Genomic DNA, 20336 nt, shown 5'->3' on the forward strand with positions numbered 1-20336 from the left:
GTTTTATTGAGGCCAGCACAGACATGATGAATTAAAACCTTTTTCTAAAACAGCACTCTCATGTAGGCTTTTCTGCAATGATAGAAATGTTCTCTGTCAGGCCTGAATAATATGGCAGCCTCTAGCCACATGTGGCCATAGAGCACTTAAAGTACAGCAAGTATTATTAAGGAACAGCATTTTAAAATTTAATTCTAATTTAAATAGGGGCATCTGGGTGGCTCAGTTGGTTAAGCATCCGATTTGGTTTCAGCTTAGGTCATGATCTCATGGTTCATGAGTTCGAGCCCCACGTTGTGCTCTGTGCTGACAGTGCACAGGCTGCTTGGGATTCTCTGCCTCTCTCTGCCCCTCTCCTGCTCATGCTGTCTCTGTTTCTCTCAAAATAAATAAACTTAAAAAAATTAATTCTAATTCAAATAGCCATAGGTGATTCCATTGGACAGCACAGTTCTAGAGTGTACTTTTCCTGTATCTCTTCCAGACACATGTTGAACTTTCGCATCTTCAATACAAAACAAATGTCTCTCCGCTGTCATTCATCTCATCTCTACTTCCTCCTCTCCCATTTACTTCTGCGGTCTGGCTTCTGCTTCTGCCAATGCACAGAAATTGCAGACAAGGTCGTCCATGCTCTGAATATCACCAAATGACTGATATCTGATACTGGATTATTTATTCTCTCTCATCCCTCTTTAGCTTCTGAGTCACCCTTGTCCTGGGTTTCCTCTTATTTTTCTGGCCCGTTGATTTATTCTCTTCATGCATTATGTCTTTACTAAGTGTCTAGTATGTGCCAGGATTTTAGGTGATGAGGAAAAGGACACTTGTTCCAGTTTGCATGTAGCTTATAGTCTGTGGTACTCATTTTATAAATCAGTTGACATTCAAACTAGTTGGACTACAACCCAAAAATGTTTTACCTTGTAACACAGTTTACATATCATTGTGTAATATTTATTTATAAAAAAGTTTCAGGGAAAGATCTGAAAGGTCTTTACTTAAATTATATGCAGAGTATATTAATATTTTAATGCTATTGGAGACCTATTCTGCTGATTTCATGACCTGCTAATGTTTGAAACCTTACCCAAAATACAAGGGCCTCTGATGCTAGTCTCTGACCATCTCATGCATCCTGCTTTCTCAGAGCCCTCACCTAAGTGTATGGCCCCTATTCGTGGCCACTGTTCTTTCCTTGGAACTCTGTCTCCATCCAGACTCCCCACAGATCACATTCTGAGATCCAGCAGCTTCTCAGACCATTGACCTGTACAAGGGTTGCCTCTCACTGAGTACAAATCTGATTTCATCCTCTTTTCTAAATCCTGCTTCTATATTACTTTGTTGGTGAATGAACCATCTACCTGTTTACCTAGGGTGAGAAACAGAAGACTTCCTAAATGAATCACCCTATCTTTACTCTGTAGTACATTAAGTATCTCAATAGATCTGTTGTCTCCATGTGATTGTGATTGCTTCAGTTTAGACCTTCCCCACCTCCACTGTAGATAATGTACCTCAAGAGCCTTCAAGTCAATTCTGTCCAATAGAACTTTCAGCAATAATAGACATTTCTGTATCTGCACTGCCCAATATAGTTGGTATTCACTAACCATGTGTGGGACTCTTGAAATCTTAAAATGTGGCTAGTGCAACTAAACTAAATTTTTGATGTAAGTTTAAATAGCCATTAAAACTATTTAAATAGCCTTAAGCATGGGGGCACCTGACGGTTAAGTCAGTGGAGCATGTGACTCTTGATCTTGGGGTTGTGAGTTCGAGCCCCACATTGGATGTAGAGATTACTGAAAAATATAATCTTTAAAATAATAACAGATAGATAGCCATATGTGGCTAGTGACTAACATAGTGGACAGCACAGGTCTACATGATCTCCCCACCACAAGTGCACCCCCTTTCTGTCCCTGACACAGGTAAACAACCAACCAACCCCTGTTGACAAAGTCAGTTAATGAAATATGAAAATACAAAAGCCATATAAAGTTGTCAGTAACACCATCAGTTACTAGGTAGTATAACAAGTCAATTCTTTCTTGGTAAACTAAATTTTCTCAAGCTTTTATTGGTAATTTTTATTTTTAATTTCTTCACAGAAATGCTCTAAATTGCCTTCATTTTTTTTTTTTTTAATTTAAAGTCATGTTTGTTAAAATACAGTGTAGTATTGGTTTCAGGAGTAAAATTTAGTGATTCACCACTTGTATATAGCAGCCAGCGTTTATCCCAGCAAGTACCTTTAATGCCCATCACCCATTTAGGGCCATCTCCCACCCAAGTCCCTACATCAACCCTCAGTTTGTTCTCTATATTTAAGAGTCTCATGGTTTGCCTCCCTCTGTTTGTTTGTTTTTAACATTTTCTTTCAAGATTACTTATTTTGAGGGACAGAACACGAGCAGGGGAGGGGCAGAGACAGGGTGACAGAATCCCAAGCAGGCCCCATGCTGCCAGCACATAGCTTGATGTTGGGCTTGAACCCATGAACCGTGAGATCATGACCCAAGCCAAAATCAGGAGTCGGACACTCAATTGACTGAGCCACCCAGGCACCCCAGCTTCCCTCTGCTTTTATCTTTTTATTTTTCCTACCCTTCCTCTATGTTTATCTGTTTTGTTTCTTAAATTCCACATATGAGTGAGATCATGTGATATTTGTCTTTCTCTTATTGACTTATTAACTTAGCATAATACAGTCTAGTTCCATCTATGTTGTTGCAAATGGCAACATTTCATTTTTTTGTTGCTGAGTAATATTCCATTGTATATACCACATCTTTTTTAGCAATTCATCAGTCGGTGGACATTTGGACTCCATAATTTGGCTCTTGATAGTGTTGCTATAAACATTGGGGTGTATGTGCCCCTTTGAGTTAGCATTTTTGTATCCTTTGGATAAATACCAGGTAGTGGAATTGCTGGGTAATAGGGTAGTTCTATTTTTAACTTTTGGAGGAAACTCCACACTGTTTTCTAGAGTAGCTGCACCAATTTGCATTCCCACCAACAGGGTAAGAGGGTTCCCCTTTCTCTGCATCCTCTCCAACACCTTTTTCCTGAGTTCTCAATTGTAGCCATTCTGACATGTGAGGTGGTATCTCATTATGGTTTTGATTTGTATTTCCCTGATGATGAATGATGTTGAGCATCTTTTCATGTGTCTGTTAACTATCTGGATGTCGTCTTTGGAAAAGTGTCTATTCATGTCTTCTGCCCATTTCTTAATTGGATTATTTGTTTTTTGGGTGTTGAGTTTGATAAGTTCTTTATAGATTTTGGATACCAACCCTTTACCAGATATGTCATTTGCAAATATATTCTCCTATTCCATTGATTGTCTTTTAGTTTTGCTGATTATTTACTTTGCTGTGCAGAAGGTTTTTATCTTGATGAGTTCCCAATAGTTCATATTTGCTTTTGTTTCCCTTGCCTCTGGAGACATATCTAGTAGGAAGTTGCTGCAGCCGAAGTCAAAGAGGTTGCTAAAGCCTTTGTTCTCCCCTACAATTTTGATGGTTTCCTGTGTTACTGTTAGGTATTTCATCCGTTTTGATTTTCTTTTTGTGTATGGTGTAAGAAAGTGGTCCATTTTCATTCTGCATTTCGCTGTCCAGTTTTCCCAGCACCATTTGTTGAAGAAACTGTCTTTTTTCCATTGGATATTCTTTCCTGCTTTGTTGAAGATTAGTTGGCCATACATTTATGGGTACATTTCTGGGTTCTCTATTCTGTCCATTGATCTATATGTCTGGTTTTGTGCCAGTACCATACTGTCTTGATGATTACAGCTTTGTGATACAGCTTGAAGTCTGGGATTGTGATGCCTCCTGCTTTGTTTTTCTTTTTCAAGATTACTTTGGCTATTAGGAGTCTTTTCGGATTCCATACAAATTTTAGGATTGTTAGTTCTAGCCTCCTGCTTTGTTTTTCTTTTTCAGGATTACTTTGGCTATTAGGAGTCTTTTCAGATTCCATACAAATTTTAGGATTGTTTGTTCTAGCCCCGTGAAAACTGCTGATGTTATTTTGATAGAGATTGCTTTGGGTAGTATAGACATTTTCACAATATTTATTCTTCCAACCCATGAACATGGAATGTTTTTGCATTTCTTTGTGTCTTCTTCAATTTCCTTCATAAGCAATGTAGGTTTTCAGAGTAAAGATCTTTTGCCTCTTTGGTCAGGTTTATTCCCAGGTATCTTAAAATTTGGGTGTAATTGTAAATAGGATTGATTCCTTGATTTCTCTTTCTGTTGCTTCATTAATGGAGTATAGCAATGTGACAGATTTTTGTACGTTGATTTTATATCTTGCAACTTTGCTGAATTTATGTATCAGTTCTAGCAGTTTTTTGGTGGAATCTTTTGGGTTTTCCACTTAGAGTATTATGTCCTCTGTGAAGAGTGAAAGTTTGACTTCTTCCTTGCCTATTTGGATACCTTTTATTTTTTTGTTGTTGTCTGATTGCTGAGGCTAAGACTTCCAGTACTATGTTGATCAACAGTGGTGAGAGTGGATATCCCTGTCCTGTTCCTCACCTTAGGGGGAAAGCTGTCAGTTTTTCCTCATTGAGGATGATAGTAGCTCTGAGTCTTTCCCATATGGCCTTTATGATGTTGAGGTATGTTCCTTCTCTTCCTACTTTCTTTAGGGTTTCTATCAAGAGAGGATGTTGTATTTTGTCAAATGCTTTTTCTATATCTATTGAGAGCATCATATGGTTCTTATCCTTTCTTTTATTAATGAGGTATATCAGGTTGATTGATGTGTAGATATTAAACCATCTCTGCAGCACAGAAATAAATCCTACTTGATCGTGGTGAATACTTCTTTTAATGTATTGTTGGATTCAAATTGCTAGTATCTTTTTGAGAATTTTGCAACCATGATCATCAGGGAAATTTTTCTGTAATTCTCCTTTTAGTGGGGTCTTTGTCTGGTTTTGTCATTCATTTTGGCCTCAATGAATGAGTTTGGAAGTTGTCCTTCCATTTCTATTTTTGGAACATTCCAAAAAATAGCTATTACTTCTTTAAATGTTTGGTAAAACTCCCTTGGACTCCTGTTGGTTGCGAGATTTTTGATTACTAATTCAATTTCTTTCCTGTTATGGATCTGTTCAAATTTTCTGTTTCTTCCTGTTTCAAATTTTTATAGTTTATATGTTGCTAGGAATTTATCCATTTCTTCCAGATTGCCCAATTTGTTGGCATATAATTGCTCCTAATATTCTCTTATAATTATTTGTATTCCTGCAGTACTGGTTTTGATCTCCCTTTTTTCATTTGTGATTTTATTTATTTGGGTCCTTTCCTTTTGCTTTTTGATGAGTCTAGCTAGGTCTTTATCAATTTTGTTTATTCTTTCAAAAAACCAGCTCCTACTTTCATTGATCTGTTTTTTTGTTTTTGTTTTGTTTTGTTTTTTGATACCATTGATATCTGCTCTCACGTTTATTATTTCCCTTCTTCTGCTGGTTTTGGGCTTTATTTGCTGTTCTTTTTCCAACTCATTTTGGTATAAGTTTTGTGTATTTGAGACATTTCTTTTTTATTGAGGAAGACCTTGAATGCTGTACACTTCCCTCTTATGACCCTCTTTGCTTCATCCCAAAGGTTTTGGACTGTCATGTTTTAATTTTCATTGTCTTTCATGTACTTCTTAATTTTCTCTTTAATTTCTTGGTTAACCCATTCACTTTTTAGTAGGATGTTTTTAAACTCTAAGTATTTATGGTTTTTCCATATTTTTCTTTGTGGTTGACTTCAACTTTCATAGCATTGTGGTCTGAAAATATGCATGGTAAGATTTTGATCTTTTTGTACTTGTTGAGGGCTGATTTGTGACCCAGTATGTGATCTATTCTGAAGAATGTTCCATTGCACTCAAGAAGAATGTGTATTCTGCTGTTTTAGGATGAAATGGTCTGAATATATCTGTTAAGTCAATCCATCTGGTCCAGTATGTCATTCAAAGTCATTGTTTCCTTATTGATTTTCTGCTTAGATGATCTACCCCTTGCTGTAAGTGGGATATTAAAGTCCCCTACTATTGTTTTATTATCAGTAAGTTTCTTTATGTTTGTTATTAATTGAATTTAGACCTAAAAATTGAAAGTGAGGGGATGGAGAACCATCTATCATGCTAATGGACATCAAAAGAAAGCCAGAGGAGCCGTAGTTATTTCAGACAAACTAGATTCAAAGACTGTAACAAGAGGTAAAGAAGGGCATTATATCATAATTAAAGGGACTATCCATCAAGAAGATCTAACAATTATAAATATTTACGCCCCCAACTTGGTATTACCTTCATCTTTAAAAGCTTTTCTTTTTTTTTTTAGTTTGTTTTCTACCAACAGAAACTACCTTTCTAGGTTCTTTGATTTTTTTTTTCCCTACCATCAGCCAGATCTTTAATAAATACCACCATCTGCTAATTAAACATACTAGTTTACTAATGTATAGTGACAGAAGGCAGATCAGTGGTTTCCTAGGGGAGACGTAGGAAGGAGTACAAACTGGTACACAGAAACTTGTGGGTAGTGGATGTGTTGTCTATCTTGATTGTAGTGAGAATTTGATTTGTGTATACATATGTCAGGACTTTTCCAATCGTACATTTCACAGCACAGAGTACTGACCACTATAAGATCACAACAAGCTACTGGGGATCTGTTCAAATTGTACATTTCAATATGTGAAATTATGTATGTCAATTATACTTCAATAAAGCTGTTTTTTTAAAAAATTTAGTTGGAAACTTGCTCCAAGAAATACATAATGTAAAATTTGCCAATAAATGTTAATTAAAGGGATAGCCTATATTACTAAAATCCTTGAATTATTTTTACCCTTATTAAACCTTTTGGGTTTTTGAGAAATAAATTATTTTTCCCTTAACTTGTCATCTCATTTAATAATAAAAACAGCAAACACATATTCAATGTTAACCTCGTACCAGGCACTGTTCTGAGTGGGTTTATATCTATCATTGTTCCTCCCAACAAATAACTGAAGTATACTGTTCCTCCATTTTCCAGTTGAGGAAATTGAAGGTCTAGCAGTTAAATAACTTGCCCCAAATCATATTTCTGGTAAGGCAATATTCAGACCTGCCAGGCCCTTAGTCACAATAATGTACTGCCTCAATTAAGCTTTGTACAGATAAGTATTTAACATTTAAAATATTTTTGGTAACACATTATATGTTAAGTTTAAATGTACTCTAAATTTTAAATGACTCAATCTGTGAAAGTAACCAAAATCAAAATATTCTCTGAAGATGCTGCACATTTGCATGTGATAGTATTATTTACTATTTATGTTCCTAAAGTGCCTTTAAGTGGTTTCAGTCAGGGGTGTCTGGGTGGCTCAGTCACGAAGCATCCAATTTCAGCTCAGGTCACAATCTCATTGTTTATGAGTTTGAGCTCCACACTGGGCTCATAGCTGTCAATGCAGAGCCTGCCTTGGATCCTCTGTCTCCCTGTCTCTGTCCTTCCCCTGCTCACACACTCTCTCAAATATAAACATTTTTTTTTTAATTAAAAATGATTTCAGTCATAAAACCTGATTTTATCCTTACCTTGTATTTTACTTTCAAACTAATTTTCCCCTAGAAGTTATGCCTCATAATTTTAAGCTCATTTTCTATATCTTATTTTGTGAACCAGTGATTCCTACATGTGAGTTTTGAACATAATTTTTATATGACATAACTTGTTTAGCAGTGAGCATTAAGGACTAAGGAAGTCCATCACTGGGGAGCCTGGGTGGCTCAGTCAGGTGTCTGAGTTCAGCTCAGGTCATGATCTCACAGTTCCTGGATTCAAGCTCAGGGTCGGGCACTGTGCTGACAGCTCATAACCTGGAGCCTGCTTCGAATTCTGTGTCTCCCTCTCACTCTCTGCCCCTCCCCTGCCTGTGCTCTTGCTCTCTCTCTCTCTCCTCTCTCTTTCCAAAAAAAAAAAAAAATCATCACCAAGGACCAGTGACCAGGACATCATTAAAGAATAGGGAAAAGCTGTATTTTAAAGAAAATTGATCTTTAAATATCCTCTCAACAAATAGTCTGGTTTTGTACTACACCAAGTGTATCCAGTTTACCTATATCTAGTGTACTAGGGCTTTTCACAATTAGTTTCCCTGCATAAATGTAAAAATAAGTAGCAGCCTCTGATTGAGTCATTATTGAATCAGTGCCTGAGACCTTAAAGTTGGCCGTAGACTTTAAGCACCACAACCTTCAATCATTTTCTATTAAAAGTGCTGTTTAATTTAAAAGACATTTAATCCTCTGGGCAGATCGTTAAAATTAATATACATTTTATTGGTACAATTTGTAAGTTTTCCCTCATTTTCCTATTTCCTGAAATCCATTCTTTTTAATGTTTATTTTTTGAGAGAGAGAATGTGATCAGGGAAGGGGTAGAGAGAGACAGAGACAAAATCCAAAGCAGGCTCCAGGCTCTGAGCTGTCAGCACAGAGTCTGATGCAGGGCATAAACCCACAAGCACCAAGATCATGACCTGAGCTGAAGTTGGATGTTTAACTGACTGAGCCACCCACACATCCCTCCTGAAATCCATTTTGATCTGACTTTGCAATATGTTTGCAACTTGAAATTAATAAAAATCCACCTTGCTTAAAAAAATAAAATCTGCAGCTGAGAATCATATTAGGTTGATCCATTCTTTCCTGCTTTCATTCTAGATTGTTGTATTTAACTTTTCTATACTTGGTTCTTTCCACTATTGGTAAACTGTGTCAGTTGACATTTGTGGAGTTGTTAGGGAAGCAACAGAAGCTGTCATGTTCTAGAGGCCAATGTTTTCATTGTAAATGGGACTGAAATTGGAATACTTCAAATAAAATCATTCTATATAGTAACACAGGAACAAAATGAAATTGAAACTATTCTCAGGCTTTATATCACTAGTAACAGCAAGCTTTCCAAATTTGATTTGTTTAGGCTTACATTTCAAACAAGGATTTGAAATAGTGGTCTATATCCTTAACTCTGCTTACCTTTCACTTGCCTCTCAAACTGCAAAGTTGAGCATGTGCCGCATACCCACGACAAATAAATATTCAGTAGTTTTTTTTTTTTTAAGTTTGTTTATTAGCAAGCTGAGGAGGGGCAGACAGAGGGAGAGAGAGAATCCCAAGCAGACTCCACACTGCCAGTGCTGAGCCTGATGTGGGGCTTGAACCAACAAAGCATGAGATCATCACCTGAGCCAAACACTTAACCAACTGAGCCACCCAGGCACCCCAATATTCAGTACTCTTACTCCCCTCTTCCCTATCTCTCTTCTTAAACTATTGACAGTGCCTTCTAGTCAAAACCAGTGGACTGATGTTGCCATGACATTTTTGGAGTTTTGCAAGCATTGGGCACTCACCACCATTTCCTCACATGGGATCCAAAACCTCACCCTGTCTTGACCCTCTTTTTTCTCAAACTCTTTACTGATTGCCCAGTCTACAGCTGCCTCCTTTGGAGACTGGTGCTCCAGTGTTCTACCCTCAGTCTTCTTGTCCACATACAGGGAAATGTCATCCACTCTCATAACTTAACTTTTTCACCTCACCTCCTAGTCTTTAAAAACTCTAATGCACTACTCCTCCCTGCTGCCAAGTGAGAGAAGCCCAAACTCTTGAGCATGGCATAGATTCTTCTAACCATACAGTAAGGGCACATGATGGGCACATTTCTATATCCCCATTGTCCAGCCAAGTGAAACTCCATGAGCCCTCGATAAAGTTTTGTGGGAGGAAGGATTCCTCTAATTAAGCCAAATTTGAGTTTCCTCTTTCAATATCTCCACGCCCTCAATTTCCTAGAATTCTTGCCCTACCCCACTCAGCAGCCTCCACAGGATTTTGACCTACATCTACTTACACTCTGTCTTCAGTCTAGAGCAAGACTCCTTTCCTGCTCATCCCATCTCTCTGTCCCAACCCAATCCCAGCATCTACATTAGCAGAAAGCTGCCAGTGCATGGAAATGATCATCACCATCAAAATGGTGATACAAAATCTTGGCTACATGTTAAATCTATGAAGTTTGCTGATGACCTATAGCAGAATTATGCCATTCTTCCCGTTCTAGTTTTATACCACTTCACACTTGACATACGATGGGAAGGCAGAGTCTGGAGATCCTCAAAAGACTATTTCTCTTTTTTTTCTAACACTCAACTCAGTTCCTTGAACGTAAGCGGACATTCAGAAAAGTGCACTCAGTAAGACTGCACTCAAGCTTACAATTTACCAGGGAAGATAAGATAAGCACATAATTCTAAAGTGTATGGTAAATGATAGTAAATACAGACCACGTCGTATGCCTCTTGTGGCCTGTAAGGACAACAATTTTCAATAAATCCTTACAGAGTTTCTGGATGAACAATTCTAGTGTGCAGTGTAATGACTCCCACAGGAAACAAAACTCCACTGCCCTGCACTTTTCTCCATTGAGTTCTTTCCTCCATAGCTACACAAAAGAAAGCTGTCTAATCCACACTGCTTTTACATGACAGTTTGTCAAATTTTGTGCACAGTCATCATGAACAGGTTTCTCTTTGCAGGTTAAATATCCCCAGCCCTTTCAATTATGTAAAGTATTTATCACTATCCTAGTCACTACTCTGGAATTGACTGTGTCAGTGTCCCTTAAACACATGTCATCAATGCTGAACAATGAGTTCAGAAATGCCCTAATTAATCCATTTCTCGGGCTTGAAAGGCTTTGGAATTATTCTCAACTAGTCATCTTCTACATAACATTACCTTATCTGCATATGGCACTTTACAGCAGGCACATTTTCCTCTTCTACTTCTCCCACATCTATCTCTTCCTGGTTCAGGCTCATCACCCCAGGCCTGCATCCTGCGTCCATTTTTTTGCTTCTTTGCCTGCTGCTGCCATACCTGTACTCCTTACACAATACTGTCATATGTGGGTCAGCAAATACTTATTGAGCATCTATGATGTGCAGTGCTCATGCTTCAGGGCATTGCTTATGAGTAGAACAAGGCCTGTCCTTTAACTGTGGAGATGACAGCCTTCATCTGACTATACCACTGTAGAGGGTTGCATTGCAGCATGGGTGCACACCCAGGATTGAGGGTGAAGAGGAGCATCCCGCCATAGGATGGCATTTGACTAAACTTTTAACAATGGTTGGAATTAAAAGCAGAAGAGCATTCCGGTCTGAACCAGGGGGTAGGGCATGAAGAGTCTAAATGTACACTGATTTAAGGAGCTCTCGAGCAGAGTAGAGGGACAGAAGCTCTGGATGTGTAACAGAATGAGCAGTACTAAGTGTCCGTGAAAGGAAGATTAGAGCGGGTACCTTTCTTGGTAGTCTGTTCTGGATGATCGGTAGCCTGGAAGAGGGGACTGTTATGCTCCCACTTCCATTCATTTCCAGAAATCAGTTGGCACTTCCATCTCTCAGTGGTTGAAGTCTCAACATTTGGACAGGAAGCTCTGCCTAGCAGCTCTTGAAGAGGTGGCTGGAAAGCAGACCAGGAGTACCCCCAGCCCCGGCAGTGCGACCTTAGACATTAATTTGTGGGAACCTGATTGGCAGGGCTGTGGCGAGGATTAAGCGCGATAATAGGCACCAAGTGTGGCCTTACTGTAAAAAGTTACTAACTACTGGAACGATTTGGGAGGGTGGCACCCGCGGCCGCTCAGCGCCAGGCATCCGTTACCTGAGCGACAGCAGCCGCAAGGACTCTCGTCCGCGTCCCACTAGGCCTGTGCTAGCAGCTGGAAGACTAGTCCGCACCGGAACTCAGCCACCGCAGACTGAGGCGGTGCCCCGATCTCAGCGCCCTTTCCTCTGATTGGGTGGAACCAAGGGGCGGACGGACAAAAGAGGAGGTAGAGACTGGTTACTCCTGGGAAGAAGGCGGAGCCTTGTCAAGGAGGGAGGTGGTATTTGGCTGGCAGTGGTAGCCCCGCCCCCTCACCGCGATTTGGGACACAGAACAGTCAGTGGAGTTCCTACGCCTCCTAGTCATCCCAGCGACCAGTGACGCGGCCCGCCTGAGGTCAACCACTGGCCAACTGGGGAAAGCGGGACTGCAGCGTGACCCCTTTTCCGAGCCGCCTCCCAGCTCCCCCTATTTGGCGGCCGCGCGCTCCGCCAGTCCCTTCCTCCCTTCTCCTTAATCCCGCAGTCTGGGAGGCAGTGGTCGGCGAGCCGGCTGAGTGGGAACCGCCTGGTGAACAAGGAGCCATTCGGCGACCGGTGAGGGGACTGAGGGGCTAGGAGGGCAGGGTTGGCGCGGGGCAGCGATCTCCAACTGTCGCCGGTCTTCGCCCCTCCGCTGTGGGCTGCTAGCGCCTGCAGCTGTTGCGAGCGCCGCCCCGGCAACGAGTGACGCTAAGGCACGCTGGGCGGCCTGCTCCTCCCAGGCCTTGCCCTCAGCCTGTCCTCGCCCGTCTTCCCCCGGTCACCTTCGGGCCCGCAGCCCCACGACGCAGATATCACCAGGCTAAGACGGATTAAAAGGGCAGCTTTAGCTACCAAGCTCTGTCGGCGTTAATCACCCCCGACTCCTCAATACGTCTTTGGTGCCCTGTCTAGCCCTCAAGGTGGACTGGCGCCGTGGGAGAGGAGCTGAGGTCGGAAGAGTTTCGCCAAGCAACTCGTGACGACCACCGTTGACTGAAGCGCCCGGAATTGGCTGCGCTGCGACCTTCTCAGGTGTGGCGTTCCTCTTACCGTGAATAGTTGTGTACATCTTCCCGTTAAGTACGAGGCAACAAGTCTTAAAATGAACAACCAATCTTCGTGCTTACTCTGAAAGCTCCCGGGGTTCGGCGTGCGGCTACGGAATGCCTACACTGCTCTAACCCTGTGAAGAAGGGTTCTTTGGGGGATCAGGGAAGGGATTTAAAAAGTCTTGCAGAACGTTTAGGATCCTTAGGGTCGAAGTCAGAGTCAGACCCCATATTCAGGATCCTTCTTTAGAGGAACTTTCCTGAGGAGGGTAAAACCTAAAACTTCAGCAACCGCAGTTGTCAGACTTACACATGTTTTAACCTTCTTTTCATATGAAACGTTGTAATAGTTTCCTTTACTGGGTCCTCCCAGGCAGGAGTGTCAGACCCCTAAAGTTCCCTGTCCAAGGTCACACAGCTAATACTTATTATGGAAGAACCAGAATTTGGACACTTGCCTCTGTGGTTCCCCTATGGATCTTGCAGTTCTATTTCAGTAAACCAAAGCAGAGTACTTGCAGTACCTGCAATAGATAGGGCTACGGAGGATAAGATGACTGGAGAGAGGCTTCCTACTCCTCCAGGAATCTAACATTTGAAAGAGTTGTATGCCAGTTTAATACATCATGTTTAAAAAGCATTGAGTGCCCTATGTGTGCCCAACTTCTTGCTAGGCCCAGGGAAGGTTCAAAACAATATATATAGTCCCTTCTTATATCCCAGTTCTGGGAAGCTCTGCCCCCTCTGGGTTGCAGTTTTGCAACCGTGTGTCAAAGGAACACAGGGAATAGACTATCCTACTATGTATGCTCTCTCCCTGCCAACATCCGCACCTTCTCCACACTTGCCAGTTCACAGGAAAAAAATTGTGAAGGGAGAACTTCCAAAAAAATGTATTTGAATCATAATCAGTCTTGGGCACTTGGGATGGGAAGCGGCTGTCATTCCTATTTCCACCAGCTCCTTAAACATGTCAGACTGGACCTGAAGCTAGAAGGGGTAACTTCTTTTGAAGTACTGGACCTTGTTTCTTCTGTGGAAGAAAAGAAAGTAAAGAATAACCACTCTGGTGCTCTAGATTCCACACTCCATCCTTACCTAGAAAAGGGGCTGAAACCTTCCCAGAATGGGTGGGAATCACTGTTTCCTGTTACTTTCACTGATTACTCAGAATAAAACCAAGCAAGGGGATGGGCTGTGGGGTGTGAAGGCGCTCAGCAGAGCTTCTCTGAGGAGGGGCTATCGGAGCCAAGCACTGAGTGAAGGGGGTAATGGGCTTTGCAGGTGGAGCTATAAATGGAAAGGCCCCAAAGTAGGTAATTAATTTTAATAATACATTTCATTTGGGGCATCTGGGTGGCTCAGTCGGTTAAGTGTCTGACTTAGGCTCAGGTCATGATCTTGTGTCTCATGAGAACTGTGCTGACAGCTCAGAGCCTGGAGCCTGCTTCAGATTCTGTGTCTCCCTCTTTCTCTGCCCTTTCCCCACTCATGCTCTATCTCTCTCTCTCTCTCTCTCTCTAAAATAAACATTAAATTTTTTTTAAATAATACATCTCATTTAACCCAATATATACAAAACATTATCATTTCAACATATATATAATCAACATTAAACATTATTAATGAGATATCTTGCATTCTTTTTTCATACTAAATCTTTGAAATCAGGAGTGTAGTTGACCCTTTACAGCACATCTCAGTTTGGACCAGCCACATTTCAAGTGCTCAGTCACATGTGGCTCAAGACTATTATAGTGGACAGTACAGCGGGAACAATCTTCAGTCCCTCTCCTGTTCCAGTTTTACCCAGCTCTGGCTTCAAGATGGAGAAATTGTGAGATGATCACTCGCCTCTTCATCCTGCCCCAGAAATGTTGGCCCAGCAGAACAGATAACTAGGGAAGAAAATCTTTGTAGTGACTGAAGGACACAACTCAGAAGAAAAAGGACTAAACTGCTCTCATAGTAGATTGTTAGTAAATGTACTAAATCCTAATTAATTACCATACTCTTGATATGTAATATGTGATCAATTAGATATGGTATGAAATCCCTGCAATATCTATTAAGACACAAAAATAAAGTGATATAAAACTCAGAAGCTTATTTGTAATCGAGTGTAAATGTTAATTTTTTCATTAGCTTATATTACCTGTTTTTTATTAATTACATATGTAGCATTTATAGATATTTGTAAGTATTAGATGCTTGAAAGTTACTACTTTAAAATACTGAGCATTTAGGACTTTTCAGTAAATCACACATAATTACTTCCTTCCCTCTTTCCAAGCCCTCCTGTACTTTTTTTTTTTTTTCCCTCCTGCACTTACTTTTTTTACACTTAAAATGAATTTTGTGGTTTAACAACTTCAAAACCCTCAATTGACAAAATGGTTAGGACAGTCTAAAAATCTTTTTTTTTTTTTTTGCACAGTAATATATATATATATATATATATATATATATATATATATATATATATATATATATATTTTTTTTTTTTTTTTTTTTTTTTTTTTTTTTCCTTTCAGATTTCCTCCCAGGGCAAGTTCCAGCATGGGGTGAAGTACAGAAGAGAGACTTGAAGGGTGTACTCTGGTACTGAATTACCAAACCTGCTCCCTAGATCAGGGTCTGTCTTATTTCCACATTTGTAATGGGGCAGGAGTGTGGGGGAGAATTGTATCTTTCTTTATATGTCACTTATGTATGCATGTTTGTGTTTGTGCATTTGTCGTCCCTTCCTTGGGCATGTGCCCTGGGAGGCATGGGGGCGGTTTCCCAGAAACTTGGCCTGAGAGGTGCCATGGTCCCTGCAGACCCCCAAGTGAAGTGGAACACACACCAGGGAATGTGCATTGCTCTCTTTGGCATTTGGGATCAAACACTGAGTCCTGAGGGAAGGTTTTATTCACATGAGGGTAAACGTTCTTTTGAATTGAAGACCAGCTAGAGTAAGCTGCCCAAGTGTCTGGGCTGAAAGTTCCCTATGGAAGAACTGAGAGACTCTCTAAAGACTGCTTTAGAGAGGTCTGCAGAGGGGCTCCTGACCCTGCTTGCAGTTCGTGCTTAAACTTATTCTCTTTGAATAAGATATCTGGGATTTAAAATACTGCAGACCAAAAAAAGAGAGAAAAAGTGTGTGGGATGAGAGGAATGTCATAGATGAGACAGAAATTTTGAGAGCAAAATGTAAATAGATGCTGAAGGTGAGTGATTCATGATACTTTTCTTTAGTTTTTTTAAATTTGAAAATGGCCATTAAAAGAATATTCCCCTCTTCTTTCTCTCCCTGCTTCTGTCCCCTCTGCTCAGTTTAAATTCATGTTGTCCCTCTTCCTTCATCTTTGCAGGGTACAGAACATCCTGCTTCAAAGGCATGAGAAGAGAACATCCTGTATTGGCCACTCCTGCCCAATGTGGAGGGGAGCAGAAGCTCCTGAGCCCACCCCTGAAGGTTTGTGGCTTTCAAGACTTTTTTTTTTCTTTTTTAAATGTTTATTTGTTTGTTTTTGAGAGAAAGACAGCCTGAGCGGGGAAGGGGCAGAGAGAGGAACACAACATTTGAAGCAGGTTCCAGGCTCTGATTTGTCAGCACAAAGCCTGATGCAGGGCTTGAACCCATGAGCTGTGAGAAGTCGCATGCTTAACCAACTGAGCCACCCAGCCACCCCTCAAGGATTTTTTCAATGGATCCTATTTATGGGATATTTTAGCCAGAGCTCTAGGTATTTATGATGTTTCCATCTGCCAGTAAGAAAATGATTGCTGACTTGTTTGCTTCCTCTCCCTGACCTGTTGAGTGATAGTCTATAACTCATAGTAACTGCACCTAATCTCCACTGAATTTAGCTGGGACCAATCCTTGGACCTTGAGGGAAGTAGTCAGTGATGAGGCCCACAGGAGGTTCTGTAAAGAAAGCCTGACTCTGCTCCCAGACAGCTACCTGAACCAACTTGTTAGGATTCAGGGATAACATCTGAGATAAAGACAATAGCAGAACAGATTCCATCCCCATAAGGGGCTTTTCTGCTATTCTGGGTTCTCAGATCCCTGGAGCTAGGGCAATGAAGGATGTCTGTAAAATGTTTGCAAACAACTTGGATGAACTGAGAATTAAGAAGGAATGCTTCTTCCTTCTCCCCAGCTTTTCCTGAAAATGTGAAAAGCACTTCTAGGAAAATGCCATCAACTTTCAATATTATTTTTTGTGGACTACACATGTTCCTTTTCACCCCTTCCAGGGTTGCTTTCACCCAGGTCCAGAGTTGCTTTCTCAAGGTTAGGCCAGAGAACTTTGAAGCTGTGTACCTGTGTGGAGTGGTTGTTTATCAAGTATTGTCCAAAGCCAAGGTGCAGTACTTTGGGGTTTCTCAGATACCATCCTTTGCCCAGGCCCCAGCCCTTTCTGATACTTTTTGCCCAGGCTTCTGCTTACGTATGGGTTTAGGCTTCATCTCATTGCCCTCCTTGACCTTCCAGGTCTGGCTGGGTTCACATTGGTGACTTAGGAAACCAGGGTCTCAGAGGAAGGTTATCGATGTGGTCTAGGGGAGTTTGGAAAACTGGTCTGCAGATTCTAGGTTCCTTTTCTGGTAAGCAGGCTCTGTGGCCCAGGGGCTTTCTCATTGCCCATCCCTTCTTGGTGTTTCCTAGTGTATCTCCAGGCTAAGACCTCTGGCCTAAGGACAGAAAACTGGCTGGGTACTCCTCATCTCCTCCCAAGCAGAGTTTTGGAGGCAAACTCCCTCTCTGAATCCCTCCTGCCCTTCGTGGTGGCATGAAGACCTCCTTCCCCATATTTCTAGGAGTCCTATGGCTTTGACTCTTCTTGGAGAATGGAATGCAGGAGATGGCCTAGCTGAGGAAGTTACAAGAAATGAGGGACTCTGTGCTCACCTGGCCATTCCCCAAGGTGTAGCTGTTACAGCTTTAACTGTAGCTTACAGTGACTTTCTCCCTATAGGGCTCGCAGTGAAGGGTGAACTTGGCTGCAGCGCACCCTAGAAAAAGACACAGAGTCTGCTTACAAGAAAAGGAACCTAGAATCTGCAGATCAGTTTTCCAAAACTCCCCTTCTTCCCTTTGCCACTTCCTTTCTAGGCCTTCAGAAAACGGAAAATAACACGCAGTTTGAGGAGGTGCACCCTGGCGTGGGAGTGGCACACATCCCTACCAGCCTGCATTCCGGGGACTCCACCCCCCCACCCCTGGCCTGGCCCTCACCATGTTAGCTGCATCAGAGATGGCGGCAGCAGCAGGAAGGCCTTACATATGCAGTGAGTGTGGCAAGAGCTTCCGCTACAGTTCGGTGCTGCTGCGTCATGAGCGTGCTCATGGCGGTGACAGCCGCTACCGCTGCCTAGACTGTGGTGAGCGCTATGCCCTGGCTGCTGACCTCCGTGCGCACCGACGCGCCCATGCTGGCCAAACGCTCTACATCTGCAGTGAGTGCGGCCAGAGCTTCCGCCACAGCGGCTACCTGGACCTGCACCAGAGTGTACATAGACAGCGCAGCCGCTCCTGCTCTTGCCGTGCCTGCGGCCGCAGCTTCCCACACCTCCCGGCTCTGCTGCTGCACCGGCGCCGCCTGCATCCCCCAGAGCGGCCCCGCCGCTGTCCGCTGTGTGCCCGCACCTTCCGACAGAGCGCGCTACGCTTCCACCTGGTGCGCGCACACCCGTGGGGGTCACCCATCACACCCATCGACCCATTGCACCGCTGCACACAATGCCCACGGGCGTTCCGCAGCTACGCAGGGCTGCGGAGCCACGCGCGCGTCCACGTGGCCCGGAGCCCTGGAGACTCCACACCTTCGCAGCCTCATGCTCCGGGTGCACACCAGTGCAGTGTGTGTGGGAAGAACTTTGGTAAGAGCTCAACACTAACACGACACCTGCAGATTCACTCAGGTGAGAAGCCCTTCAAGTGCCCCGAGTGTGGAAAGGGCTTCTTGGAGAGTGCCACGCTCGTGCGCCATCAGCGCACACACACAGGTGAGAAGCCCTACATGTGCGGGGACTGTGGGCGCCGGTTCAGCGAGAGTTCCACCCTTTTGCGCCACAGGCGCAGCCACCAGGGAGATCGGCCCCACGCATGCACTACATGTGGAAAGGGCTTTGGGCAGCGCTCTGACCTAGTGGTGCACCAGCGCATACACACAGGCGAGAGGCCCTTCTCATGTGCCGAGTGCGGCCGCCGCTTCAGCGACCGTTCTGACCTCACCAAGCACCGGCGCACACACACAGGCGAGAAACCCTACCATTGTGAGTTGTGTGGCAAATGCTTCACGTGCGTATCTAACCTCAACGTGCACCGGCGCAACCATGCTGGTCACAAGCCCCACAAATGCCCTGAGTGCGGCAAGGCCTTCAGCGTGGGGTCCAAACTGGCACTGCACCGCAAGACACACCTGGGCGAGCGGCCAGCAGAATGTGCTGAGTGCGGCAAGTGTTTCAGCCACAGTCGCTCGCTCTCACAGCACCAGCGGGCCCACACACGAGCGCGTGCCGCCACCGCTGCCACCCAAGCAACGGCAGGAGCTGCCCTCATCTTTGCAGGGCAGGCAGAACAGGAGAAGCCGGACTTTTTGTGTCCCAGCTGAGGGAAACTTGCTGAGAAGCTTCTCTGGAATGGGCTCAGCAAGTACCAATATACTGCCACAGGGATGGTGGGGCAGCTCTGCAAATGGGAGTCTGTATAAAAACAGCATGGCTGTTTGTCACCCCCTGTCACGCCCCTACATCCATTTCCCTTGTCAGCTCTTCCTGTCCATCCTTCCTGCTACCTCTGGGGTATAGGTGCAGGGAACTGGGAAAACCTAGACATGGAAGAAAGCCCAGGTATTGGTGTGTTCCCATTGCTGCTACTGTGCCCTCAAATGTTTTCTTCCTGGTTTCCCACCTGTATTGTCTTCTCTTGTCCCGTCCCCTTTTTCCAGCCTGAGTCTCCTCTAGCTCTCCTTCCTGGATACTTTTGTTGTCCTGCCTCTTCAGGTAATGATCACAGGGTGGCCACAGGGACAACCCACCTGCCTTGCGGTCTTCTTGCCTCTTGGTTCCACTTGACAGCTTCTCTGCTGCTTTCTCCCTGGGCTCTGAGAGATGGGAAATTTTTAGGCAGAGATGATGAGATTTCTCATTTCTGTGAAAGGCATCCTGCCATAAGCAATCAGCCTGCTGCCCAGCAGAGAAGGCCCACTCCAGTAAGGGTGGGCAGGAGCCCTCAGCAAAGCATCCACCTGTCCCATGGGCCAGACCTGATGGTGTCCAGATCAAGGTCCCTCTCAGGACACTGTTCTCTAGCTAGGTGGGCCACATTAGCTTTGGGACCTAGACTTAGACCACATGGATAAAGCAGGATACTGCCAAATGAAACATCAGAATGTTATATCCAAATCAATCTTGGAGCCATGGGGAAACAGCTCCACAGAGGCAGTAGTGCAGGGTAGAAAATCTGGAGTTGTCCAGTGATTTTTTTTGCTTATGGCTGTTGAAATAAAGAGTTGTTTGTTTGGGTTCCGGATACCAAGAGCCTCTTTTCTCAAAGCTTGAGGCTGCTGTCTTTGCA

At 43.1% G+C, this 20336-nt stretch overlaps 1 protein-coding gene across 4 annotated transcripts; it reads left to right on the forward strand.

The window, feature by feature from the left end:
- Positions 1-12014: 12014 nt before the first annotated feature.
- On the forward strand, positions 12015-20291 carry ZNF672 (zinc finger protein 672). 4 transcript variants are annotated; one of them, XR_006215627.1, is made up of 5 exons: positions 12015-12287; positions 12627-12746; positions 15298-15398; positions 16120-16223; positions 17734-17829. XR_006215627.1 is itself a non-coding variant. In XM_042980998.1 (5 exons), the coding sequence occupies exon 5, from the start codon at positions 17995-17997 to the stop codon at positions 19369-19371; it is 1377 nt and encodes a 458-aa protein (XP_042836932.1). In that variant the 5' UTR covers positions 12015-12287; positions 12627-12746; positions 15298-15398; positions 16120-16223; positions 17871-17994; the 3' UTR covers positions 19372-20291. The 4 variants fall into 4 exon arrangements, 3 of the variants coding, with proteins under 3 accessions (XP_042836932.1, XP_042836941.1, XP_042836936.1); XM_042980998.1 differs by lacking the exon at positions 17734-17829 and adding an exon at positions 17871-20291; XM_042981007.1 differs by lacking the exon at positions 17734-17829 and adding an exon at positions 17871-20291 and having other exon boundaries at positions 15298-15364.
- The last annotated feature ends 45 nt before the right edge of the window (positions 20292-20336 follow it).

Source organism: Panthera tigris, chromosome A1, assembly GCF_018350195.1.
Source record: "Panthera tigris isolate Pti1 chromosome A1, P.tigris_Pti1_mat1.1, whole genome shotgun sequence".
Classification (NCBI taxonomy): Eukaryota; Metazoa; Chordata; class Mammalia; order Carnivora; family Felidae; genus Panthera; species Panthera tigris.